At 54.6% G+C, this 23,663-nt stretch overlaps 12 protein-coding genes and 1 non-coding gene across 13 annotated transcripts; 5 read left to right on the top strand and 8 right to left on the bottom strand.

Annotated features, from left to right (window-relative positions):
- Positions 1 to 59: 59 nt before the first annotated feature.
- On the bottom strand, positions 60 to 3,091 carry BAUCODRAFT_235264 (uncharacterized protein). Its single transcript, XM_007681324.1, has one exon. The coding sequence runs from the start codon at positions 2,949 to 2,951 to the stop codon at positions 177 to 179; it is 2,775 nt and encodes a 924-aa protein (XP_007679514.1). The 5' UTR covers positions 2,952 to 3,091; the 3' UTR covers positions 60 to 176.
- A 2,555-nt stretch (positions 3,092 to 5,646) lies between these two features.
- BAUCODRAFT_235241 (uncharacterized protein) lies at positions 5,647 to 6,373 on the bottom strand. The gene has a single exon (XM_007681323.1). The coding sequence runs from the start codon at positions 6,171 to 6,173 to the stop codon at positions 5,733 to 5,735; it is 441 nt and encodes a 146-aa protein (XP_007679513.1). The 5' UTR covers positions 6,174 to 6,373; the 3' UTR covers positions 5,647 to 5,732.
- Positions 6,374 to 7,240, bottom strand: BAUCODRAFT_235261 (uncharacterized protein). The gene is made up of 2 exons (XM_007681322.1): positions 7,172 to 7,240; positions 6,374 to 7,109 (listed from the first exon to the last, which is right to left on the bottom strand). The coding sequence occupies exon 2, from the start codon at positions 7,087 to 7,089 to the stop codon at positions 6,574 to 6,576; it is 516 nt and encodes a 171-aa protein (XP_007679512.1). The 5' UTR covers positions 7,090 to 7,109; positions 7,172 to 7,240; the 3' UTR covers positions 6,374 to 6,573.
- A 224-nt stretch (positions 7,241 to 7,464) lies between these two features.
- Positions 7,465 to 7,716, bottom strand: BAUCODRAFT_39897 (uncharacterized protein; the record flags this gene model as incomplete). The annotated part of the gene is made up of 1 exon (XM_007681118.1): positions 7,465 to 7,716. A coding segment is annotated over one exon (252 nt), but the record flags the coding sequence as incomplete, so codon positions are not given.
- A 652-nt stretch (positions 7,717 to 8,368) lies between these two features.
- Positions 8,369 to 9,403, top strand: BAUCODRAFT_26609 (uncharacterized protein; the record flags this gene model as incomplete). Its single annotated transcript, XM_007680952.1, has 1 exon — positions 8,369 to 9,403. The coding sequence occupies one exon, from the start codon at positions 8,369 to 8,371 to the stop codon at positions 9,401 to 9,403; it is 1,035 nt and encodes a 344-aa protein (XP_007679142.1).
- A 441-nt stretch (positions 9,404 to 9,844) lies between these two features.
- BAUCODRAFT_75511 (uncharacterized protein) lies at positions 9,845 to 11,353 on the top strand (the record flags this gene model as incomplete). Its single annotated transcript, XM_007681155.1, has 2 exons — positions 9,845 to 10,985; positions 11,043 to 11,353. 2 exons carry the CDS (start codon positions 9,845 to 9,847, stop codon positions 11,351 to 11,353), a joined length of 1,452 nt encoding a protein of 483 aa, XP_007679345.1.
- An 89-nt stretch (positions 11,354 to 11,442) lies between these two features.
- Positions 11,443 to 13,424, bottom strand: BAUCODRAFT_568121 (uncharacterized protein; the record flags this gene model as incomplete). The annotated part of the gene is made up of 5 exons (XM_007681321.1): positions 11,443 to 11,947; positions 12,111 to 13,038; positions 13,095 to 13,166; positions 13,216 to 13,298; positions 13,358 to 13,424. The coding sequence occupies 5 exons, from the start codon at positions 13,422 to 13,424 to the stop codon at positions 11,721 to 11,723; spliced, it is 1,377 nt and encodes a 458-aa protein (XP_007679511.1). The 3' UTR covers positions 11,443 to 11,720.
- A 1,499-nt stretch (positions 13,425 to 14,923) lies between these two features.
- BAUCODRAFT_26606 (uncharacterized protein) lies at positions 14,924 to 16,743 on the top strand (the record flags this gene model as incomplete). Its single annotated transcript, XM_007680951.1, has 3 exons — positions 14,924 to 14,951; positions 15,006 to 15,302; positions 15,347 to 16,743. 3 exons carry the CDS (start codon positions 14,924 to 14,926, stop codon positions 16,741 to 16,743), a joined length of 1,722 nt encoding a protein of 573 aa, XP_007679141.1.
- A 199-nt stretch (positions 16,744 to 16,942) lies between these two features.
- BAUCODRAFT_235633 (uncharacterized protein) lies at positions 16,943 to 17,528 on the top strand. Its single transcript, XM_007681320.1, has one exon. It carries the CDS (start codon positions 17,141 to 17,143, stop codon positions 17,462 to 17,464), a length of 324 nt encoding a protein of 107 aa, XP_007679510.1. The 5' UTR covers positions 16,943 to 17,140; the 3' UTR covers positions 17,465 to 17,528.
- BAUCODRAFT_235316 (uncharacterized protein) lies at positions 17,500 to 18,981 on the bottom strand. The gene is made up of 3 exons (XM_007681319.1): positions 18,769 to 18,981; positions 18,635 to 18,718; positions 17,500 to 18,578 (listed from the first exon to the last, which is right to left on the bottom strand). Exons 1-3 carry the CDS (start codon positions 18,893 to 18,895, stop codon positions 17,593 to 17,595), a joined length of 1,197 nt encoding a protein of 398 aa, XP_007679509.1. The 5' UTR covers positions 18,896 to 18,981; the 3' UTR covers positions 17,500 to 17,592.
- A 76-nt stretch (positions 18,982 to 19,057) lies between these two features.
- BAUCODRAFT_t30 lies at positions 19,058 to 19,226 on the top strand. Its single transcript has one exon. It is a non-coding gene; the product is annotated as a tRNA-Pro (tRNA).
- A 282-nt stretch (positions 19,227 to 19,508) lies between these two features.
- Positions 19,509 to 21,664, bottom strand: BAUCODRAFT_36969 (uncharacterized protein). Its single transcript, XM_007681024.1, has 2 exons — positions 20,437 to 21,664; positions 19,509 to 20,383 (listed from the first exon to the last, which is right to left on the bottom strand). The coding sequence occupies exons 1-2, from the start codon at positions 21,438 to 21,440 to the stop codon at positions 19,558 to 19,560; spliced, it is 1,830 nt and encodes a 609-aa protein (XP_007679214.1). The 5' UTR covers positions 21,441 to 21,664; the 3' UTR covers positions 19,509 to 19,557.
- Positions 21,665 to 21,863: 199 nt separating this feature from the next.
- BAUCODRAFT_36967 (uncharacterized protein) lies at positions 21,864 to 23,414 on the bottom strand. Its single transcript, XM_007681023.1, has 2 exons — positions 22,867 to 23,414; positions 21,864 to 22,812 (listed from the first exon to the last, which is right to left on the bottom strand). The coding sequence occupies exons 1-2, from the start codon at positions 23,194 to 23,196 to the stop codon at positions 21,958 to 21,960; spliced, it is 1,185 nt and encodes a 394-aa protein (XP_007679213.1). The 5' UTR covers positions 23,197 to 23,414; the 3' UTR covers positions 21,864 to 21,957.
- Between the last annotated feature and the right edge of the window lie 249 nt (positions 23,415 to 23,663).

Here is a 23,663-nt window from a genome sequence, read left to right as displayed (position 1 = left end):
TTGCTCATAATATCCGACATGTGTATCCACAGTCTCTCCCACACGCATATTAAGCAAGGTGATCACTGCATCCCCAAAGGCCGAGCAACTCAAGTAGAACATGCCCTCTCTGATCTCACGGTTTGCTTAACCACTGTTACGTGCCAGCTGATCTTTTACTGCCTAGGCAGTCACTCCTACTTCCTGCTACGGAGCAACCTCCGCCCTCCACTCTTCTTCCGTGCAGCGTAGACTGCTTTCACGTCGCCTTGGATCTCTGGAGGGAGTTGCATGTCGTCACTACGCTCCGCCTCCATGCTGGCGCCGGTGAGAGGATTTGGGGTGTTCAACTCCAAGATGTCGTAGAGATTCCTGATCTTCTCCATCGTATTAGCGTACTGTGACGCATCAGGCGGTTCTAAGACCTCATCATAGGCCTCTGGCGACAGCATAGGATGTAGGTGTCGCGAAATATGGCCGCTTGTAAGCCGCCCTGCTGCCGCGGTGAAGTCGTTGCCATGAACGACGATGTATGAGCGCAGGTAACGGGCGACACGCCCAAGTGAGGACTGTTCCACCGGCAGCTGAAGATCCGAGCATAACTGTGCTTCGTATAGCAGGTCCATGGTCGCAAACCATGGATGACCGTCCATTAGACGTGCCACCGTCTCCGGAAAAGGGTGCTGGGCAACCCTCATTTCCGCAAAGAGATCAATGCAGCGATTCCAGAGGCTCGCATGGTCAACGTAAAGCTCAGGCTCCGATTCGATAAAAGCATCTCTGAAAGTCAGTAGCAGCTGCGAGCCCGTCACTTGAGCTGATCTTGGGCTGTTTGAGGAGCGCAGTCGGCTGTACGCACTGCTAGTGGATCCTTGCGACACATCACATAAACCTCTGAGCACCACGTCAAGAAGCTCACCACGCGAAAAGCCGGCGGCATTGTCAATGGATATGCGGTCGAAGAGAGGGCGCAATAACTTGGAGCCAGGGAGTAACCGTATGCTAGACTTGCGTCCCGCGCTGGCTTGTTTAAAGAACGTGTCGGAATTGCATCGGTGCGTAGCCAGAGTTGTTGGAGCGCCTACGGCAATGCAAAATCGCCTCGCTACAGCGGCGGAGCCCACTGTCTCATCCAGCTTATCGATGAAAGCACAATGGCTGTTCTGCCGTTCAATAAAGCAATCCATATCTGTCCATTCAACATCGAGTAGCCGGTAATGGCGCATCGCGCTGTACAAATGTGCCATCGCCAGAGCTCCGTATTTCAAATTCGAAATCCAAATGCCGGTCGAGACAGCATGCAATTGAAGGGTATTAATCGTGGTGCCTATCAGCGTCGGCAAAGTGCCGTATACGGTGGTTGGCCACCACGTTGTGCTGCCATCAAGCCAATCGCAGTCGGAGCCAAAAGAGAAATTCTCGTCAGACTTTACAGGACATGACATTCTGAGGCAAGTGAAACGACATCTCTCGACGAGAAGCTGGGAGGATGCCATAATTGTACTGAGTGTTGTAAACTTTCTGGTGTGACTGGCGTCGATGGCGTCGAGCCGAGCGACAGCCCGCTGTAGCTCGTACAGGCCAATGTTAGGGCGTTTCGAAGTAATGTCGTAGTTATCCATGAATGTCTGGCAGGCAAATGTTAACCACATCCTTCTTCGTAGCCCGCCGGAAAGTTCTTGCATCCCACGCAGGAATTCGTCGAAATTGTTGACATCCAACACGTCCGCTTTGAGCGACGAGTGGTGTGAGGTCTTGAGATGGCGAAGCATCTCGGGGAAGATTGAGACCAACTTCTTCGCGAATGGATGGTACGATGCGTAGGCGGCTATTTCGATGGGACAAAATTGTGATTCGTTGGTGACGATTCTGGGATCTTTAAGTTGCGCTAGGTGATGGGCGGTGCGCGTTGTCTCTGCAGCACGAGGCTTTACGAGCTTCCTGCCCGCTCGCTTGGGTCTTTGATGTAGGGAGTCGCCTTCGTCTTCGGGCCTCGATATATGCTGCTGGTAAACAACGGACGCCCACAATAAGTGGTGTGCTTGTGGACAAAGAAGCATATCGAGAGTCGTAAGAGGAGTCTCAGACGTGTTCATACGGTGCGTCAAATATCTTGGTGAATCATGGAACAGGTAAAGATCCGCATCCAGAAGTTCAAGTACTTCGTCTGCGTCGCCAAACTCTGGGTAGAGGGAGGATAACTCGTCGTCGGCACGTCGCATGATACCGAATGCAACATCGGTTGTCATGCTTGCTGCGCAGAAGCTGAGGTGACCAGTCTCGAAGTCCTGCCATGTCTGGCGTATTATGGCTCGAATGTCCGAACAATCTGTCAAGAAACACCACAGCGCGTATTGTTGCTCTGCAAAAGCGTCGACATTCAGCGTCTCTGCTATCACCGTAGAGGCTGCCGATGAATCCACAAAGCCCGTCGGAGTTTCAGTGATGAGCTGATCCTCAGAGGGTTCGTGCAACTCAAGCTGAGCGAAGCGAGCAGAGGTCGCACCATTAGCTGTAGCTGGCCGCTTCTCTGGCGACGCAGAGTTGCCACCGCGTGCACCTCTTACCCTCTGCTTCCGTTTCCTTGCTTCTTGTAGGACGTCCAGTACGCCCTGAAGTACGTCAATGAAGTGTCTGTGTGACCTGTGGCTCGCAATGTCCACATCGCGATCCTTCGTTTGCGTAGTCTGCTGTGCTGTGTACCATTCTGCGCAGACTTGACGGCTTGAGATGACTTCTCGGAGATCTTCGATTATCGAGCCCGGGATATTTACAGCTGGAAGTGTGCATGCGATAGCGTTTGCGTAGCGTGTCAGGTCTCCCGTAGTCAGCTTCTGCGGCGACGAACTCCTGGTGAGAGCGCCACATGAACGTGACGTCGCTTTGATCCATTCTGCGATCCGAGCAGTCCCTTCTTTGTACAAAGCGTAGCGGCCAGCGATGTGTGGAATTGACGGTGAAGGTGCCGCCATAAGGAGATGTGCAACTGCGTCTGCACGATAGAGCCGGCAGTGTGGTGGCAGATGTCAAGCTGATGCTCGGTCGAATTTGAGTCTCGTTCCTTGCGAACACATTGTGAAGCACGCCAGGCAGCCACCTGCCAATATGTGTAACACGCCCCACTTCTTGGAGGTGAAGTTGCATTCACTTCGCTGCCAGCGTTTGCAGTGGGTTTGAGCGTCGTGTTCGGCGAGCTTCTTCCAGGATGGATAATATTGGTTCAGGTGGCAATACGCTGAGCCTTGCAGCTCATTACACGTTCTCCTCCGCGGTCGCTACAGCCTCATACCCGCCTCGGTAATGCATTCCTCCTTGCGGAACCTGAAACATCTGCGCATAGTCGACAACCTCTCCGCCAAGCAGCGCCTTCGTACCATCACTCTTCCTCGCCAACACCGGCCCATCAAGCCAAAAGTCTTGACAATTCCTGAATATACCCCTTGTCCAAGGATTTGACCTCCGCTGCCGTTGCCGCTCCGCTTTAGACTTCGAACCTTTGTAGCCCTGAAAGGCGACCGTAATAAATGTATCGATACCAAGCAGCTTGATCCACGAAGACAGCAAGCCGTCCTTACGCTTCTTGCTGCTATGTCCGCCAGCCTCTGGTCCTTCCAATTGGGCGCCCTCGGCCGACATGGTGCCTGTGGCGATCGCGGTCATGATGGGTCCAGCTTGCACGTTGCTGCGCATGGTTTCGTAGGTTGTTATGTTACGGGCTACTTGTGTCAGGTGCACAAACAGGAGCATAAAGGTCCACGTTAATTGCAAAGCACCCCAAGCGTGCGTGACGAGGGTGAGCGGGTCCTTGGAAAACTGAGCGCATAGCGCGTCCTCTAGAACGGAGCAGCTGTACTCTGCGGGCTTTGGCAGAACTTCAATATCTGCCACCAGTGTCCACCGTTAGCAACTACGCCTCATCAGGTACTTTTGAAGAGCACTCACATGCGATCGTAAGTCTTATCAACAGGCACAAGCCTGCGATCATGAATAAGACGTACAGGATGAAGTGCTTGTGGTTATTGACGCCGATACAATTATCGACCCAAGGGCAGTGGCTGCACGAAGAGTCAGCGCATCGGAAGTGAAAGCGTCGCTTTGCACTCGTCTGCCACTTACTGATCCTCTCTTGCGATACACCGCGCGCAACGCCTGCAATGCTTACTGCGTAACGGTTTTCGTATCATACATTGTGTACAAAAGTGCGCTTCATCAAAGGCCGCATGCTCCACGAGCTCATCGATCACTTTCTTCGTCTGCCCACGGCTGCTACCTTTAGGTATGTAGCCGGGATCTGCAGACATGGTCAAGGCGTAAAAATATGCACAGAGCACAAAGCAGATAGCAAAGGCGAAATTCAGCAAAGGGTTAGTGGCATACGTCCACGGCAATACGTTGAACACGTAGCGCACGCCAACCCAAAACAGCGTCCCAGCAAAGATGCCCGCGAGAAATGGTGTTTTGTGCATGGTCTTCATGTCATTAGGTGCCCAGCGAAGAGTCCTTTGGACGGCAAACTGCAACGCGTAACCCACGATCAGCACGCCAGGCACGCCGAAGTAGACTGGTAAGCTGGCCAACATCCACAGCTGCAGGCCACCAAGGGCAAAAGGCCAGAAAAAGAAGAAGCGTTTGTAGAAAATTCGACGGTCCTTGATTGATGGTATCGGAGAAGTCATGGGATTGCCGGTCTCGTCGAACCCGCAGTCCATGAGTGCTTTTTGCCACTGTCGCTCCGACTTCATCTTCGCTGCTGTCATTGCGGGCGTATCGCCTTCCGTTTGGCCTTCGGCCGGTTTGCTGCGTGCGGTACGGTCGCTACCATACTCGATCAGTTTCTGGATGCAAGGGTAGCTGCCTTTAACGAGCGCCCAGTGGAGAGCCGTAAAGCCGGAATCGTCCGTGGCGTTTACGTCCGCACCCCAGCGGAGCAAGATGTCGACACACGCTGGGAAGCCTTTGTACGCTCCCCACATAAGAGATGTGTGGCCTTGTGAGTCCGGTACGTCGACGGGCAAGTCCGCTTGGTGCAGAAGTAGAATCAACTGGTAGACATTTCCATCCAGAGTTGCTGAGTGAAGGAGGTTATAGCCCTGGTCATCCTTAAGCAATGGATCTGCACCATTAGCAAGGAGTAATGCAACAACTTGGAGATGGCAGCGCTTGCTCGCCCAGAGTACAGGCGTCGCTTGCGCATCGCCACCTCTGGCATTGACATCTGCACCGGATTGGATGAGAAAGTGGCAGAGCGCATGATGGCCGTTGATAGCAGCCCACTAGGTCGCTATCAGCTAATTTCACTTCCCGGGCTTGTATCTAAGCGTACATGAAGCGCCGTGATCCCCTGATCATCCGTCGAAAGAGCGTTGTATCTCCCACTATCGAACAACTTCTGTATTGATCGCAGCTCGCCCAATCGCGCCAGTTGCATCAAACCCTGCTCGATAGGAAGCGGCGGCGGACTTGCATCCAAATCGCTGAGCTCGACCTTGTCCAAGCCATCATCCCCATCTTTAAGCGAGCCCAGAGTACTGTTGGACCCATGTTTTGCATCGCCAGCCGCCGGCGCGTCGTCGGAGGCCATTATTGTGCCTCGGAGAGTGTGAGAGTCACCATCGCTCTTCCATGCTGCTGTGGCAAGCTTTAACAGGAGGTCCACGAGGCTCCCAAGCAACCGCGTGGCAGTGCAGTGCTGCTGTCGCGACGTAGGACACGCTCCGACTTTTGGCCTGAGGCACCAAGTTGCGAGTTGTCGCTCAAGATCCCAAACATAGAAAAGGGACAGCGGACGGTACTAGAGGTAGATCTAGATAAGATGATTCGAAAAGACTGCATAGCGGACCCAAACCGGTCGTAACCTTGCTATCTTCTGCTTTCGATCGTGGACCCCTGGTGACCGTAGGTTCAGCACCATAGCAACACCCACATATCGCCAACAGCCCTCGGTCCCTGGGGCAGATGACGTGCAGCTGCTTCGTATGTTCGAACCCGATCACGATGCCACCCTTTCTCATCGGAGCGAAAGCCATGTCCATGCGACCAGCTTTCGTAGTGAACAAGCATCGATCACGCAGCATCAGGCTCATACAACTCAACATTGACATCATGGCCTGGTGCGTATTTCCATTCAAAGTCATCCGTTTCCATGGCGCCCTCGCGACGGTCTGGTGCTTCGCTCTCGACCTGCTGCGGTCCATACAGCCTTGGATACCATAGAGTATCGTCTCCACCTTCGTAGGATCGGCGCAGCATTGGTTCCGAGCGAAGAAGGAAAGTCATCATATTGCGGCGGGCGGTCAGTCATGTGAGGTATTGCCTTCTGCTACCATGTATCCAGTCCAGTACTCTGCTACACGGAACTCTTGCATGAAGGCCTTAGTATTGCTGAACCTTGACGCTTCGAAGTGCCGAGTCAGTCTTCCAGCGTAACAGAAGGCTGCAGCAATGCCGGCTGACGGGTGTGACATTTCTATGATTTCGTCAATAACCGAGCCTGTCGCTCGCAGGACCCCTGCTTCAATGTGCGGAGGGTCGGGTTCTGGAGCCTTCAGATCCTCAGAGGCTAGGGTCATGCAATCGTAGTCGGCATCGATTTGCTCAGATACAGGAGGCTAAGAACTGGTGTCGCGCCAGCTTCGTTTCTGTCCTCGTACGCTGCTTCTGAGTTTGAGTAGGCACTGGCAGGCTTGCTGGAGGCTGTTGCGACAAGCCTACAAACCAGGACGGCAGGTCTTCCGCCGGGTCGTGCGGCATCAACTCGAGCACGTCGAGATCGCCTTTCAATCTCAGCACTAACTCCGTGACCAGCTGGTATATCCCAGCTATATTCATGCTATAGGGTGGCGTGAAGTCTACAATGCCTGCCATCTTGTGTAGCCTGTACAATGCATAAACACGATCGCGCGGCTCCGAGGTCTCAAAGGCTGCGGAGTGCGAAAGAAGGAGCATAACATGCCTACCGCCCCTTATATTGCATGCCGATGGTGAAGTTTTCATCATTCTCCAGGACAGCACCTCTGACTGGGTGAAGCGTAGGATGTAAGAAGCGTGCGGGTTGTCAGACAGTACGGCAACTAGGAACCGCCCTGTATTGAACGAAGAACAAGTACACATCTGGGCGGACTCCACAAGCGCTAAACGTCCTGTACGATTAGACAAGTGGAGCACTGTGTGAGCGGGAAATTGAAGGACTTACATCACTACATGTTGTTACCGCACACGAACAGTGGCAGATCGCGGGAGACCGCAATCTCCTGCATCGCCCAAGCGGCCCCAATACAGGCGCTGCATGAGCGACACGACTCCCGCATTTACAGCCTTCGTGTACACACCATGAGGTCCATTAGGGCAGTCTCAGGCACCATCATGGTCTTCCCGACCACCCAGCCACTGCATGTAGTTAAATGCCGTTTCGCTGTCATCGTACTTTGAAGATAGACCGACGCATGATATCGTCCGAACGCCGCATGGATAAATGATATGTGTCGGAACTTGCTGGCTGCGCTCGACAGTGTCGTATTGATTGATTAAGGTATCGTCAACCCAGAGATAATGCGGCTCGCCCATCTTCGAGATTCGACGAAGTGTAGACCCCAAGTTAAACCTGATCTGAATGTCAAGGCCGTCGACACAAGTGGTCTTCAACCCGCTACCCCCGCCCCAGGCATAGGACAAGGCTTCGTACTGTGGCGGATCGGCACCTTTCCGGAGGCTGGTCGTCTCTAGGCTGCATTCGATGACAACCTGCTGTGAAGTGTCTCTTTTAGAGGGTATTTGGACTCAGGGTATCGTATCTTGTCATGTCGAGCCGAGGGGAGGTTGGCATGAAAGGTTGGTAAGAGAAGCAGACTGCGAAGGTAGCCCATTGAGGAGGGGCATCTCATGCGCCAGATGACGGTGCGCCATCCGGCTCCGATAGGCGCACAAAGTTGAGTTACGTGACGCACAGAATCTCTTGCTGCTCGACGTTAGAAGAGTTGCTGGCCCGTGGCGCAGCATTGTATACTACCTATGCACCGCTGTGGGACCGGTAGTTAGGGCCCGCCGGTGCACACGCAACCGCAACGGGAGACGCGGGCATGTAGTGAACTCAACCACCACCGTAGCCCGATTGGTATCATCGTCTACTCTGTGCGAACAGGTTTGACGAATTCTATGAGAAGAGGGTGACGGTGAGGAAAGGTAGCGTTGATAGGTGAGCCCCGCCAAAAGGTGGCTGCGCCTGCCCCACCTGACGACGATGCTCACGTCTCGCAACTTCGACCTCGCATCCACACTGATGGTTACATCCCAAATTACCTTACGATGATCATTCACGTAGGTTATGAAGTCGGACAGCCTTTTTCGCACGGGACCACTTAGACGGCCCGATCAGAAACGGCGGCGTATTATGATGCAGACCGGCAGCGCAACCCAATACTTTCGAGAAGCCGTGACACGGCCATCTCAGTATGACTCACACCGAGCTGGACCAAGCGAGGGCATTCTGAAGACCATTATGGGCCTCCGTGGTCTAAGCATTAGCGATGAGTCCGTATTCGACTTCGAGGCGCCTGATGGATGCAAAGATTGGCCCGGTACTCGATATGGGCCCGACTCGCCGCACCTCCAGTTTGCAAAAGCTGCCAAAGCTATAAGAAGCAAGCGCCAGCCGCCGACTCCTAATGCAGTAAGGCCATCAAAAGCTCGCAAGCCGAAGACAGAGCCGCCGTCAAAACCCACACCCGAGCCCTCAAGACATCACCTGCCCGTACCGAAGCGCGAGGCGGCACTGCATTTGCTTACCTTGCCTGGCGAGCTACGTGACGCCATTTACGACCTTCTTGCTATTCACGATGGCCCGTTGTACGCACAGATACGCGGGGTTTGGAAGCCGTCCGCAAATGGCAAGCGGCGCCACGCTCTAGCTTACCGACGCTTCCCACAAGAACCCTCCGCCTCCCTGGCCAACCGTCAGCTTCGTAAGGAAGTCCTGTCCGTCTTCTACGGCGCCAATCGATTCATCTACCAGCACAGCACGGTGGCAGGAATGCGCAGCATGATCTCTCCCGCAGCGCAGACAATCTGGAAGTTTCACTGCACCGCTACCAACCACTTGCGGCACATTCAGCTCCGCTTCGATTGCAGAGGGAGCCGGTGGCAAATTACTTACACCCTCCGGAAGCTCGCAGACGGCGTAATCACTATCGAGAACAGCTTGACGGATAGCGATTACTGCACCTGCCTTGAGGACGATGCCACTGAAATTACACTCGAGTGTGCCAAGGACACGACAGATCTGGCGGTGTTATTGTCGTCACTCTGCGCTAGGCGGCGGGCAAGACTTGACGCATTCGCAAAAGTCGAAGGCGATTCCACCATGTATAGAATGCCAACTGCATTCTGCATGACTTGCAGCAAGCCGCATGTTCCGCTTGTGAGTGGATGAGGCCCGGATTTTGCTCTGCCGGGGTTTGTCTGGCGCGAGTGGGAAATTGCTATCAGCGGAACCTTGCAAACGTTGTGGCCTTGTACTCAAACTGGGACGGACGGCGTGAGGAGTGATTGATGTGGTCCCGACGATCGTCGTATAAGCTGCTCTGGCGCTTATTATAATCCTGGACCTGTAGTTTCTCGCGCATATCCTACAGCGATGAGTATCAACCTTATCTCTTACACGCGGAATGTTGGTGAAGCTGCACAATTGGCTGCGACAATGCGTGCTCTAGATGCCGTTAGCGCCGGTACTGCCCGCTCGTACCTGCATTGGGAAGGCACACTCGCTTCTCCACAGATCTTCCTCGAGAATCTCACAACATATATGGCTTTGCGCGATATGCCTCGACGTTGACGGTGGTAACCTCTTCTTTCTTCAACAGCGAACGAGACAATGGCGGCACACTCGCCTGCATCCTCGCCGCGTCTTCCATCTCCACCACCCATCGCCGAAGACCAGCTAGGCCCGGCATCGCCAGGTGTGGCACTGTTTGAAGAGCACGGCAAATTCCCGGGCAATGCGGTCGACCATGGTGCCTCCAGACGCATACGGCCCGGCACAAAGGCGGAAGAGATGGCAGAAGGCCCGCCGCTTGTCGATATGTCCGAGATCGACTCCGCCTTCCAATTGACGGAACACCTCAAAGCACTACATTACTACCACAGCCACCCCCCCGACACCTCCACCACCCAACCCATTACTGCCACCATCGCGCGCCAGCTGGCACAACCTCCGCCCAACACTTCGAAAGAGATCTGGCTTTACGAACTGGGCCGCTTCCTCATCCAGAAGACCAATGCCATCATCGTCGCCCTCTTTGCCGACACCCCGCCCTGCTCGCCCGCAACCTGCCTCGAAATGCGCGCAAGCGAATGGCAATACCTCTGCGCCGTTCACGATCCGCCCAAGAATTGTTCCGCCATTGACTACTGCTGCCACACCCTCGACTGGGCCGCCACGACGCTGACGAGCAGCAAGATGTTTCCCTCCCGCCTCGCTCTAGGATCGGGCTCTGCGGCTGCTGGGACGGTGGACAAAATGCTGCAGCAGCAACTGAAAGAGATCACCAACATCTTCCGGCGCGTTTACCGCATCTACGCACATGCATGGTTCCAGCATCGCGACATGTTCTGGCGGGTGGAGAGCAAGTCGGGGCTTTACGTCTTCTTCAAAGCAGTATGTGATGAGTATGGATTGATACAGGCGGAGAACTACACCATCCCGGCTGAAGCGGAAGGGCTAGAGCCCGCAGAGCCTTCGCAGGACGAGGAGCAAGAAAGAGACAAGGCACCAATAGAAGGACCGACGATATTGAGACGTGATGACTCGGAGCCACACATGGAAGAGCCGGCAGGTAACCACGTGGTAGCCGCTGGCGAGACGACGAAGAGGCACAGACATCCGCCTTCCGAACGCTCTAGCTCTGTATCCACGGTCATACAGGAGGAGGCGGAAGAGGAAGCAGAGACAGAAGGCCCCCTAGAAAAGCCAGATCTGGCGCGGCAGTCGATGAAGATGCGAGAGATTGCGGAGAGTCTCCCACAGCCAGGGCAGATACTGCGGCATTCCGTTGCAGATCCGGACGATGCAGAGGATGAAAGGACTGATGCGGAGAAGAAGGAAGAGGCTGAGCAGGAAGGTAGTAGCGAGGAACGCATGCCCGCGCTGGGTATCAGAAGGAGTGATACTGTTAAGCCGGAGAGACAGGCGAGCGAGGAGATTAGCGTAGAGCCGGAGTTGCTGGAGGAGGAAGAGGCTGTCATGTCGCCTGCTAGTGAAAAGAAGGAGTTGCTGTTGGATGACGAGCTTTCAGAAGCTGGGAAACCCAAGGTGGCTGTCATGGAGCCGACTGAAGCAGCCGCGGCAGATGCTGAAGAAGCTGGCAAGACTGTCGCTGACTGAAGAGTTTGAGGGTCATGGATTCGCTTCTGCAGCCTGCGTTGGACGTAAGATCCGCGCCAAGCACCGATTCCTTGAATTCGGGATCTACCAAAGCGTACGCCACTTTTGAGCTACATTGCTTTACGATCAACGCACACCGCAGGCTCTCCATGCTTGTACCTCCCCTTTCAAAATTGCATGCGCGCGCTCACCCGGCATGTTCGCCAACTCTGCAGATCTAGATCGCCACAATCAGCTCCATCGGCGCTAAGGGTAGCTCTTCTTCACCGGACGTTGAGAGACGTCAAGGTTCGGCTCCAAAAAGCGCACGACCCCAGCCGCTCCATCGCCATTTCAGTATGCACTGCAGCATTGCGTGCCTTATCTCTCAGCTCACAACGTCCCGATGGAAGACACACATCATGCCGAAGTCACCTACCCCAACCATCCACTTCCCATCAGGACTCCACGCAACCTGCATCGTGCCGAAATGTCGACGTGCCGAAAGCGCAGTGGCTGCGATGACGGAGTGGTGCGCTTTCAGCGGCACGAAAGGGTCGCTCAGATCGTATTTGCGCTCAGGCGGCGCAGAAATGGATGTGGAGCTTGGGTCAGCTGGCCAAAAACAGTCAGCAATGCGCCAAGAGCATAGAAGACCAGCGAATGTACGTACGCGTGCCCGCTCCGCTCTCGCTTGGAGCTAGGAAAGTCTTTCTCGTCCCAGCATCACCAGGCGTACTGAGTCCCCTCCGCAGCTCGCTCAGTTCGTTCAGGTTACTCGCGTTGACTGCATTCGCGCCCATCTTCTTTCTGCCTCTGGGCTTCTTGGCCTTATTCTTGTCTTCATCCGGATCCCAGCCTTCCTCCAACTTCTGCAAATCCCAGAACAGGTACTTACTCGCTTCATTGCCCATCGCGAGCATCGGCCGCATACCCTTCCGATGTAGCAGGCCGAAGCGCGAGTAAAAGCGCGAGGTGCTTGGCATGTCGAAGGTAAGCAGGCGCTGAAAGCCTCTTGAGCTCTTGTCGTGATGAAATGACGAGCGTGTCCACACTCCCGGAGTGGGGATTGGTGGTTCGGCCGGCGGCTCGTCGTCGGAGTGAAAGCCGTCAATTCGCCACAGCAGGATCTCATTGGCTTTATCCTTCGCACCCGCGTCGCGAGCGCAGCGGGAGAGGATAAGGTCGCCGTAGAAAGCTACGCTGTCGACGTAAAGCGAGTGAACTTCCGTGGAATGGAAGTGAGGGTAGTAAACGACTTTTGGATTGGGATGGCTGGGCCGGCTCGACTGCTGGCGATGGTCGTCGAGCTCTTTCTCGTTGGGGACGGCCCAGAGACAGACTGCAGTGTCGCCGCCGGCGGTGAGCATCCATTTGCCGTTTGGGTGGAAATGGCAGGCCAGCACGTGTTGACGGTGGCCTTCGCCTGCGAAGATGGCGACGCAAGGTTGGACTTCGTATTCGGGTGAGAGGTGCCAGAGCCGGATCGTGTAGTCTGCTGATGCGGAAGCGAGTAAGTTTGGGTTGAGCGGGGAGATGGCGAGGTCGTTGATTTCGTTGCCGTGGCCAGCGAGCGTCCGGACGCATTGTCCGGATACTACGTCGAGGATCTGGATCTGCTTGGGTTTCTCACCGGCGACGCAGATTTGCGGACTGCCGGTGATTGGGTCCTTCGTCCATGCTAGGCTGTTGAAGGAGTCGCCTTTCTGAGTGCTGTTAGCCAAAGCTTCTAATGACCTTCCGGTGCATGAGCTAGGCGCACCGTTTCATTGCGGAACCATCTGAGCACGTCAAATGGCGGATCTCCTTCCAAGTTTGCGCGACAGACGAAGACCTATAAGCATGTTAGTCACGGTTCTGCTGGTACGCGTGAGTACACTTGCATGAGAGGATCCGGTGACCGCAAAGACTTGCTCGTCATCAGTCGTGGCGTAAGGGTAGAACTTCACGTCATAGAGCCGGGCATCTTGGGTAGTCTGTCAGAGGATATTGAAGGCTTTGTCATGACAGGAAGCTACCACGCACTGTCGACAAGCTTGGTACAGCACAGCAATGTTGGGAAGATGTCACCGAATGGCACTGACGGCGCCATGCTACTCAGGTGTATTGAAGCTCGGCATGCCGAACGTCGTTGTTCGGGCTGATTACTCCTGCTGCAGGGCTGATGGAGTCAACGACGGCTTGTTTAACACGCTGACTCGTTGCCGCTCACGTGTTCGATTATTGATACAGCTATGTTGCTTGGCAGTACAATAAGCCAGCTAACGTGGCCGGAGTTGCTCGGCGAGCACGCGTGAACTTGCTGAAAGGATTGTTCAAGCGCGATGCCGCGCGAGCTGCCCGATGACCAAGTCTTAGTCGTATAGCACCATCGACGATTGGAGAGCCCCTTGATCAGTAAAGGGACGTTGTGGCGGCAGTTTGCTGGGCGGGCGCGTCGGGGAGACGGGGACGAGGCGCAACGTTGCGGATCCCGGTTCGCGTGTGTGCATGCGCCCCAAGACGAAGGCGTGCTTCCTATTGGAACTCAATCAATAATTGGGCTGCTCCCTTCGGGTTTGGCTAAGGAAGCGACACTCTGGTTTCGCGGGCTTTGTTCATAACGCGAGCAGAGAGGTCCGATGGTTGCAAGGCGTTATCACCGCGAACGCGAGCCGAGACTCCTGAACGGCACTCGGCAGCTTACTGCAGGTTTGGCATGCAGAATCGCTGCGCTTGGTTCTACGCGTGTGCGGTGGTGGGAAAGCAGCTCGGTTGTACATTTATGCAGAGCCTGCTCGCTTATCACCATGCCGAACCACAAGTTGACTGATATATTGTACTTCCTAGTCGGTAGTGCAACGATTGATACAGAAGCGACAGAACATCCCCGTCTCGCTTATGTACAAGTCAGAACGCCTCTTTGGGGGTGGCGTAGATAGCTCAACGGGTATTCTACAATCAACTACAGTAGAAGCATCACGATACCCTTTCATCAGACATTCGATCCTGACGCAGTGACGGCAGAGTGCAGATAGTCCTGCCCAAGCAATTCCATCAGGTACTGACCTTCTCGGCACCACCTGTGTTTGTGCCACTGGAAGGGCAGAGCAGAGAAAGGGCATGCATGACGTATTTTTCGCTGTCGATCCCTCGCATTCTGCAACAGGACGCGACCTCCACCTTTGAACCCTAGTCATTGGCTGGTAACACTCAGGCCCAGCTGCGACTGCCCTCTGTATTACACGTCCCGAGAACCGTCTGTCTGGCCTTCGTCCCGAACCGGGAATTTGAAAGCCCGACCGATCACTGAGATTGCAATCCGTAATCAGCACCGTTCTCCTCCCACCGAACATATACACTCCGAACTCCATCTGGCCAAGCAACAGCATCTGAGCGCTTTCTGGACGGGACGCCTGAAGTATCGGGGTTAAGTCTCTTCCTGTCGGGCCAAATTATCGCGACAGACAATCGAGGACTGGGACGCAAAGACGGACGGACAGACACTGTCTGTCGCAGTGGACGAACTGTCGCCTGCGCCAATGCGCACCTGGAGGTGACAAGAGTCGCCCATTAAGAGGAGAATTTGCTCCTTAGCGACTCGTCTTCACCATGGAGACGACATTCATCTCAATCCACGGTATGCGCTCTCTCGTAAGATACGCGTGAAACGGTACTGATACGTCCTGTGCAGACCTTACTGCCGAAGCCCGTATCCTCTACTCCTCCGATTCTGTCATAGACATTCTTGGCTACACACCAGATGAAATCGTCAACCGCTCAGCATGGGATTTCTTCCCTGCCGACGAGCTCCCATACGCTCGCAAATTCCACGAGAAGCGCGTGCAGATGGACAAAGCGGCGGTGCTAGCCTACTGCAGAGTAAGAGACAAGCAAGGAGGCTGGGTCGGTTGCGAGTGCTGTTTTACGATTGTCTACGACGTTATGATTGTCTGTACGAGCATATACAGGACAGGCTTGGCGAGTCAGAGTAAGCATGCGCTGCACTTGGTCGTGAGCTTTTGCTGATTTCAGCCGCAGAGCGAGCCCTGGAGGCACCTATGGTGCGGCGTCTGTTCACTTCGTCGCCGACAGACCCACGTTATCACATGCTTTCACATATTTCGGCGAAGTTCAAGCAGCCAGCGAAGCTCCAAAATCACGAGCCACGGGCGGCGCTCTTTCTGAATCGATTCACACGGACACTAACCATTATGTATGCAACTAGCGGTCTACAGGAGGTCATCGGCATCCCAGCGGAGGCGATGCGAGGACGAAGTTTCTATTACTGCATCGCCGAGAACTGCTTGCAGGATGCGGTCAAGTGTCTCGAGAACGCCAAGGCAAACGACTCGATAGCATACCTTCGGTTCTGGTTTAGAGACCCACGAGTGGACGACCCGCCACCGCCTCCGGACGAAGACAGCGACGAGGAGATGACGACCGAAATGAGCACTGACATGTCGGAAGACGGTGGCGTCAACTTACACAGCGGATCGAATACGTCGCCTGAAAGTGCCAGCTCGTCGCACTCGAATGCCGCGTCGAGCGACAGCATGGAGATGGAGGGCGTGCAGAGTGATGAGCAACCCAGTTCGCGGACCTCTTCTGGTGACAGCATGAACCAAGCAGACACGCACCAGGCCATCTTCGGTCACTCTCTGGAAGCACAGTCGTCTGCCTCGTCGATTGCGCCATCGCCGGGTGATAACCCACCGCCAGCGCCAACGAGAGCTAACCCGGCGGACCCGATCGAGCTGGAAGCGGTCATCTCCTGCGCCTCGGACGGGCTGGTCGTATGTCTCCGAAAGGCTCGTCCAATGATCCCGCATCCTACGCATCGTCCATCAAAGCCCGTCTACCAGAACGGTCTTTTCGCCGCACCCTGGGCGGTCGAGCCCACACTCCCGCCCATCGAGGCTCGGGCGGGTGCAGGCTTCGGTCCGGCATTTGCGCCTTCACTGGGTCCTCGAGGTGCAGCCCGCGCGTCCCCAGTCAGTGCGTCTGGGCCGGACAACCAGGACTTCATGGCCGCGATCCGCGAACAAGCCATCTTTGCGTGGGCGCTTACTGGAATTAACGGAGTACTTGCCGAGCATGCGCAGGGGAAGCCCAGGGGCGAGAGCATGCCGGAGGATGGGTTTCCAGTGTGGACCAGCGACCCGCGGTATGGCACTGCGGATTTTGAGCGGAGTGACAGCGCGAACGGGAGCATGAGCAGTCACAGCGGCCATGGCGGCTATGTGAATGGAGGGCAAAACCAGCCCGATGGAGTTGGCGTGAGTGCGCAGTTCTTCGGCGACCCAGGACTAGACCGAGCGAGTCGGAGTGGCAGTTCTACAGCAAGCGGGAATGGGAATGGGAAGATGGACGGTTATCCAAATGGAAACGGCACTGGGCGTAGGACGGATGCATACGCCTATGCGAGATGAGGACGGCGGATGGCTAGACGCAAGGCAAGATTCAATGACTACGACCACATCTATTCGCACGAAGACTCGGACGAGGCACGAATGCGCTACGTCTGAATGCTGAGCGCGCAGGCCATGGAGAGCTGCACATCGCTCGCTATGTTCAGAACCGCCGCGCTCGACTGGAGAGCAGCTTATTATCCATCTAACTAGCATTTGAAGCGTACACGTATCTGAAAGCATGGGACGGTACTACGAGGCGCGGTTGGGTGGTTACACGGACAGATACACCGCTATGGCAATGGGATGGGCTGGCGTTCCTCAGTGGGAAGGTGACGTTCTCATGTCCTATCTTGCGCTGGTATGCGCGGTGCTTCACCGGTACGCAGTCATGATGACGAGAGATCTGACGAACTAGATGCTAGCATTCAGCATTGGCGGCGAAGATTGTTCGCAAGCCTGTACTGGTATAACGTGTCCTCTCTCTTTCCAGCACTTGTCTGGCCGTTCTGGCATAACGTTGTCTGCACCTTCGCAAGTACGATACTGCTGTTTGTACGCACACCTCCAGCAGCGATGCGGAGTCTCAAGTCTGGACGAAACAGTTCGGCTTCTCACGCTCCAGCATAGCTCGCGTGCTACTCGAAATTCTCGTCCAGGCTCACGGGCAGCTCTGCGTAGCATCTGCGTCGCAGTCTTTGTCCTTGAAGCGTTTATAGGTGCAGCGTGCCGCTGCGCATGATGGATTGCTGGCTGTGAGCGTACGGACAGCGACTTCCACAAGGCCGCCGTCAGACACGGTTACGATACGTTTCCCAAGAAGACATTTCTCTTGAGAAGCGGCTCGTTCTATTATGAGTATGCCGATTCTCAGATTTCCTCGTTGACCGCCGTATTGAGACTGCGCTGAAATGCGCCTCTAGTTGTATCGCCACTAAGGTTGCGGCCAATTATGACGATTTTGCCGCCAGGAGTTGTTCCACCGGCAGGCTGCGTGGTGTTGGTGCTCACGTCGGAACCATCGATCAGCTCGAAGACCTCACGCACGCCCTGGAGCAACTTAATCTGCCCGTCAGACATAGTTAAGCGCCCTTTGAGTCGATGAATCTCCCAGTTCGTGACAACATCATGACCAGGTAATACGGATGACCAAAGCACGGATCGTAGCCATGCATCAAGCCTTTGCAGCCTTTTATCGGTTACTGTTGGCAGCGTAAGAGTTATGGTACCAATCGTTGAATCAAGGTGGCTGTGACCTTTGCTGGCAAAGTCAAGACTTGCAGCATCTACTCGATCGTACGCATGTAGGTCCAGCACCACACCTTCAAGGTGTGGAATCTTGCTGTGGTCCGTAAGACGCATCTGTGCCAGAGCGTTAATAGAGCTTATACGCTGCTGGACAGCCTCGAGCTCAGCTTCGGTGACCAGATCCGTCTTATTAATAACGAGAACATCCGCGTGAGAGATCTGTAAATGGGCGGTTGAAAGAAGAGGCCCTCCATGACCACCGTGGTTTTCGTCATGTGCAGCCTCTTCGCTGGTAGGTTGATCAAGGCATCGGAGTACATTTTTGGCGTCGACAAGCGTGACGATTCCGTCCAGGTAAATTGTGCTGCCCAAGCCTTCGTCTACCCAGAACAGCGGAGCGATGTTGCCTGGATCGGCGAGGCCAGTGGTCTCGAGTAAGATATAATCGAAGGCTCCACGTCGGTCCATTAGCAATTCAATAGCGTTGACGCCACTGTCTTTGACCGAACAGCAGATACAACCGTTTGCGAGCTCCAACCATTCTTCGACCTGCTGGTCGCCTTGGTTGATAGTGAGAGACTTTTCGATATCGGCACTGTTGCCGAATTCTGTTGGTCGTTAGGGTTGGATCCGCAGTGGGAGTATCAACGACACACTGACCCACCGTTTAGGATGACTGCAATCTTCTTGCCATGGCGGGCTGTGAGAATGTAGTTGAGTAGAGTTGTCTTGCCGGCACCAAGGTAGCCTGGTCAGACGGTTAAGGATTTCCTGGAAGCACACCGAGATGTACCAAACCTGTAATGATCGTAATAGGGACTTTGAGAATGTCCATATCTGCCATTCCTGTTGCGAGTGCACCTTCCGTGGTAGTGGCATCGCCTTTGACGAGTATCGGAGGGGCATCATCGTCTTCATCCATCATAGACTGCGAGTGTAGGAAGCACTTCTTCGTTATGTGATATTATATCTTCGCCAAGATGGTGCCGCCTACCTTCGAGGTGGCACGATCCCTCGGCGTTTTTTCGGAGGATTGTGTTGGACGCCACATAAACAAACTAGGCCCAAGATAGCTTTATCTGGTACAGGTCCAATGGTCTAGTGGTATGATTGTCGCTTCGGGTGAACTGGGTTTCTAGCCCATCCCTCCGCAGTTACTGCGGAATGATTGTGACAGGTATGTGACCTTCCCGATACGCCATTGACGATGATACTGATATAATCCAAGGCCCCGCGTTCGAATCGCGGTTGGACCCGCCCTTTTGCCACCCCTTTCCGGGTAGGAGGAAGGGTAGGGAGGAGCAGGAGGGGGTGGAGGTGCATCTGTGTTGTCTCCTTTTATGATTCCCCAAACCGTCGGCTTCGCTCTTACAGATGGCGTTTGATACGCGGAGCTCCCGGATTATCATTTTTCCGGCTTTCGGCGATAAATCTTCCGGCCATCCCATTGCGGTCTCCCGACTTCATCCGCATATAACAATGACACGCAGCGTTACAACGTATGCGGTATGGATGGGAAGAAGACAAAATGTGCAGTGGTTTTGCGCTCGGAAGGTATGGGAGTGACATGATAATATATGTGTGTAACTACGAGGTCCTACCCAGCACGGTCTTCAGCACGTGGAGTAGAGCCTCATTGCAATCCTCGCGCATGCTTGGACTCCGCCAACAAATGGTCCGGTCCGGTCTGCACACAACACAACCATCCTCTTCTATCTCTCTCCGTCTCGACCAGTCACCGTACACATCCTCCCAGTCCTGATGCCAGCCAATACTGTACGCATTCACACTGACACCCAGATACCTGCAAGCCTCGTACGCCGCTTGCTTCCACTTGTCGCCTCCAATGCCTGTAATAAGGCTGAACTCTCCATGCCCTGCTAAGTCGATCGTCGATATCGGTCCTTGATCCGGAACACGCTTGTTGATCCACGCATGCGGTAACCTCGATCCGGGGTATGTGCTCAGTTGATATTGCAGGACTGCGTCTTCGGGCGGTGGCCGTCGTGCCTCCTTCTCATCCTTCAAGTACACCGCGCCGGACTCGTACCGCTGATTCATCTCAATACCAATCCCGCCAAACTCGTGCTCCGTGTACTTGATGGCATCTCTCAGCTTCTCGCGCCGCTTTCGCCCCGCTTCTGTCGGCGCGGAGAGCTCGGCGAACTGCCGTTTGCGTTCTTCCACTGTCTCGGCGAGAACACCAAAAGCTTCATACACTGGGACGTGGTCACGTAGGCCTTGGTTAGCTCGCTTAATGATGCCAGCACCTATGGGCTGGCGTTCGCCGGAGTACGTGTCGAGCAGCTTTGGACTTGCGAGCCCGCGTTCGACATATGCCACCTTCCAGGCCAGGTTGAACGCGTCTTGAATGCAGGTATTGCTGCCCAGGCCGTTGAAAGGCGGGTGTCGACTGTGGATCACACGGTCAGTCTCGGTAACTATTCTGTCGTCTTTTATACTCACTGCACCGCGTCGCCCAGGCAAAAGATGTTGCCGTCACTGTAATACTCAGCTACAATTTCGTTGATATACCACTTCGACACATCCAGAATCTTGACAGGCAGACTATCATCCCCAATCCATTCCCTGACCCGCCTGAGATACTCCTCATTCGACGGACGAATGCTGAAATCCTTGAAGGATGGTTCCGGAAGAATGATGAACATCCACTCGTGCCACGGCTTCACCATTCGCAACAAGCAGAGCCAACCCCACGGTGGATGCTCTTTCTCCGGCTGCATAAGCCAATGCAAATTGCCGGTTCGGTGCTCGACGTATTTCGACAGATCTACATCGACATGCAGGTTGATGGCGAGACCTTGACCCGGCTGCTTAATCAAGGGTACGTCGAGCTGGCGCATTATCTGGCTTCGAGCACCGTCACAGCCGAACAAGTATTTAGACCGGATTTGGTAGGTTTGCGAGGTGAGGTTGTCGGTGACGGTCGAAGTGATGGGTCCATCGGGCGAATCCCGCTCAAACTTGACAAACGACGAATCAAAGCGGACCTTCCACCCTTTCACCAGAGCGTTCTTGACGAGAATAGGTTCGAGCAGCGTTTGTGGCAAATCGACGTGCTTGCAAGGACTCGCGGCGTCGTATTCGCCCTTTCGGTCAGGCTGATTGCCCCATGAATGAATACGAGCGTACTCCTCGCCGGCCATGTCATGGCACCATCGAGTGTGTTGCATGTGGCTGGGAGGAGTGGCGTTGTTTTGGATTTCCTCTTCCAGCCCGATGTCACGCAGGCACTCTGTCGCCGCAGGGTTGGTAATATGTGCTCGAGGCTCCTTTGCTGTGCCGGACGCCGCGGACAATACGATACCGGTGAGTCCATATGAGGCGAGGAAGCCAGCCAGTGCTGAGCCAGCTGGTCCGGCTCCGACAATGAGGAAGTTCGTCTCGATGGGTCCTTCTTTGGGAGCTGCTGAAGTCCCATTCGGGAGCGTCGTAGTTGCAGCAGCCATAGTGTATTATCTTGCTTGACTGCTGGCTGAGGTAATAAATTGCTGAACAGGTCAAAGAGATGGAACTCCGAGACAGATGATGAGAGTAGTGCGCAGTAAAAGAATGCAGAGCGGACAGCTAAGAACTGAAGCAAGCGGACATCAAGGGCTGTATGTAGTATTCACCCACCCAAGTCTGTGAAGACCATGAAGAGTACTACAAATACTTCGCCCTTTCGGCAACCACAACGACTGCTGAACTAATCTAGGCCTAAGTCTTGGTAATTGAGTGTTGCGGGAGTTCTCGCACACGAGCCTCATGCCCGATGCAAGCTGCCGAAGTGGGGAGGGTGGAGTCATGCAGGAACTGTATCCGCATACCAAGAAAAGGACGAAAGGGTCGCTCACGATGTAAAGTTGATGTGTTCGTGTTTCCACAACAGTCTTTGGTATGCCGTACGTTTCTATCGTACAGTCTAAGCGATACACAGGCCGTGCTATGCACAAATACAATATCAACCCCGCCGAAAGATAGAGTCTAGTAGTCCTTCATGGGGCAGCCCTTGTCCACACTATCCTTCTTCGTCTTCTCCGTGATGAGATCACGGGTCAACTTCATCAAGTCCTCTCCAAGCTGCTCATTATTCGCCAAATCACTACCAGGCTCAACAGTAGCCGGCGGGCAGATATACTCGCCCGAGTTCGTCGTGACGGTGGCCGCATACATGCAAGACAGGGCACCCTCGAACTGATCCTTCTTGAATGGCGTAAGACCGACACTCATCATATACCCGGCGAGCGGGTATGGCTCGTGGATGTCCTCTTGACTCATCTTCGTCTTCACGACACCCGGATGTACCGCGTTCGCCAGTATGTTCGGGTGCTGACTGGTCAGATGCCGGTTCAGGTACTTGCTGTACAGGATTGAGGTCAACTTTGCGCGACCGTACTGCGGCATGGCGCCTAGATCCTTGTTCAGATCGTCGATGGATTTGAACTGCGTGTCCTTGGGCGAGGACTCGTGGGCGTTCGAGGCGAAGTTGACGATCCGCACCTTGCTGCCGTTACTCGCGGTCTTCTTCATGAGCGGGAGGAGGTGAGAGGTGAGGATGACGTGGCCCATGTGATTGACTGCCATGTGGCGGTCGACGCCGTAGTCGGTAAGTTGGTAGGTCATGATGCCTCGTGCGGCGTTGTTGATGAGGATGTCCACTCTGTCTGTTTGTTTGGCGATCTCTCGTGACACTTCCGCAACCTTCTTCCAGTCACCCATGTCGCATTGGTACCAATGAGTACGGTCTGCTTTATCCTGGCCGAGCTCTTCGGCGACGGACTTCTTGGCGCCCTCTACGACTTCTTTTGACAAGCTGATGATGAAGATTTTGGAGATGTTCTGTCATATCCGCGTTATTTGGAGGACGACGCGAAGACAAGGCAATGGACGAACCTTGGAAAGGAGAGTGTGCGAGGAGCCATATCCAATTCCCTCACTGCCACCCGTGATCACGGCAACCTTGCCAGTCTGATCTGGAACATCGTCGAGCGAGAAGTGAGTGCCCGTGGGCGCGGCAGCCTGTGCGGAACGGCCAAAGTTCTCTGAGAGAGTGGTTTGCACGTTCTCTACAATGCTCGACACAGTGCTCGACATGGTGGGCTTCTTGCTAGCGTGTCGTGTCTGCGAGGTGGTGAAGGAGTGGTGCTGTACGGGTAGCCTTGATAATGGTGTTGTTGCTGCTATGCTTTGACGGCAAAAGTTGTTAAGGGAAAGGCGAAACATTGTTTACCTACCCTGCATCTGGCTGATTTACTGGGGGAAGGCAACGCTATGGGTTATGCACGAGGCAAGTCATCATGACGGCGGCGGTAATAGTCATGATGTCAGTCAACTGAATTGAGTGGAGGGTGGTTGGTTAGCCCAAGGCCGCCCGCTGCATGGACTTATTCTGGCTGACATCTGCGTCGATGATCGCGCGGTCTGCGCTGTCATCTGGACAGGAGGCTGCGTAGTAGTGGACTGTGAAGCAGTGGTGGGAGGAGACAGAGGCGTCACTGCTTCGGCTGAACTCCGGCCAGCAGTTCAGAGGGAGTCAATGAGTAGATTGTAATGCTTCAGCGATTGCTTACTACATACTGTCAATACGTAGAATGCTACCCTTTCCACCGTCTCTATATCCTGCAACCTGCCCTTCCTCATGAACCAACACCGTCCCTATGCCACCAAAACACACCTCTCGGGTCGCTTGA

This window comes from Baudoinia panamericana (genome assembly GCF_000338955.1).
Source record: "Baudoinia panamericana UAMH 10762 unplaced genomic scaffold BAUCOscaffold_11, whole genome shotgun sequence".
Taxonomy (NCBI): Eukaryota; Fungi; Ascomycota; class Dothideomycetes; order Mycosphaerellales; family Teratosphaeriaceae; genus Baudoinia; species Baudoinia panamericana.
The sequence above is the reverse complement of the archived record's forward strand: the minus strand, read 5'-3'. Positions and strand labels throughout refer to the sequence as shown.

Coding starts and splice junctions, on each gene's coding strand:
- BAUCODRAFT_235264 (XM_007681324.1), bottom strand. CDS start 2,951: ATGGCGGCACCTTCACCGTCAATTCCACACATCGCTGGCCGCTACGCT.
- BAUCODRAFT_235241 (XM_007681323.1), bottom strand. CDS start 6,173: ATGGACCGCAGCAGGTCGAGAGCGAAGCACCAGACCGTCGCGAGGGCG.
- BAUCODRAFT_235261 (XM_007681322.1), bottom strand. CDS start 7,089: ATGTGTACTTGTTCTTCGTTCAATACAGGGCGGTTCCTAGTTGCCGTA.
- BAUCODRAFT_235633 (XM_007681320.1), top strand. CDS start 17,141: ATGCTAGCATTCAGCATTGGCGGCGAAGATTGTTCGCAAGCCTGTACT.
- BAUCODRAFT_235316 (XM_007681319.1), bottom strand. CDS start 18,895: ATGATGGATGAAGACGATGATGCCCCTCCGATACTCGTCAAAGGCGAT. Junction 18,719..18,768: donor CCCTATTACGATCATTACAG/GTTTGGTACATC, acceptor CCGTCTGACCAG/GCTACCTTGGTGCCGGCAAG. Junction 18,579..18,634: donor GATTGCAGTCATCCTAAACG/GTGGGTCAGTGT, acceptor AACGACCAACAG/AATTCGGCAACAGTGCCGAT.
- BAUCODRAFT_36969 (XM_007681024.1), bottom strand. CDS start 21,440: ATGGCTGCTGCAACTACGACGCTCCCGAATGGGACTTCAGCAGCTCCC. Junction 20,384..20,436: donor TGCCTGGGCGACGCGGTGCA/GTGAGTATAAAA, acceptor TGTGATCCACAG/TCGACACCCGCCTTTCAACG.
- BAUCODRAFT_36967 (XM_007681023.1), bottom strand. CDS start 23,196: ATGTTTCGCCTTTCCCTTAACAACTTTTGCCGTCAAAGCATAGCAGCA. Junction 22,813..22,866: donor CGCACACTCTCCTTTCCAAG/GTTCGTCCATTG, acceptor CGGATATGACAG/AACATCTCCAAAATCTTCAT.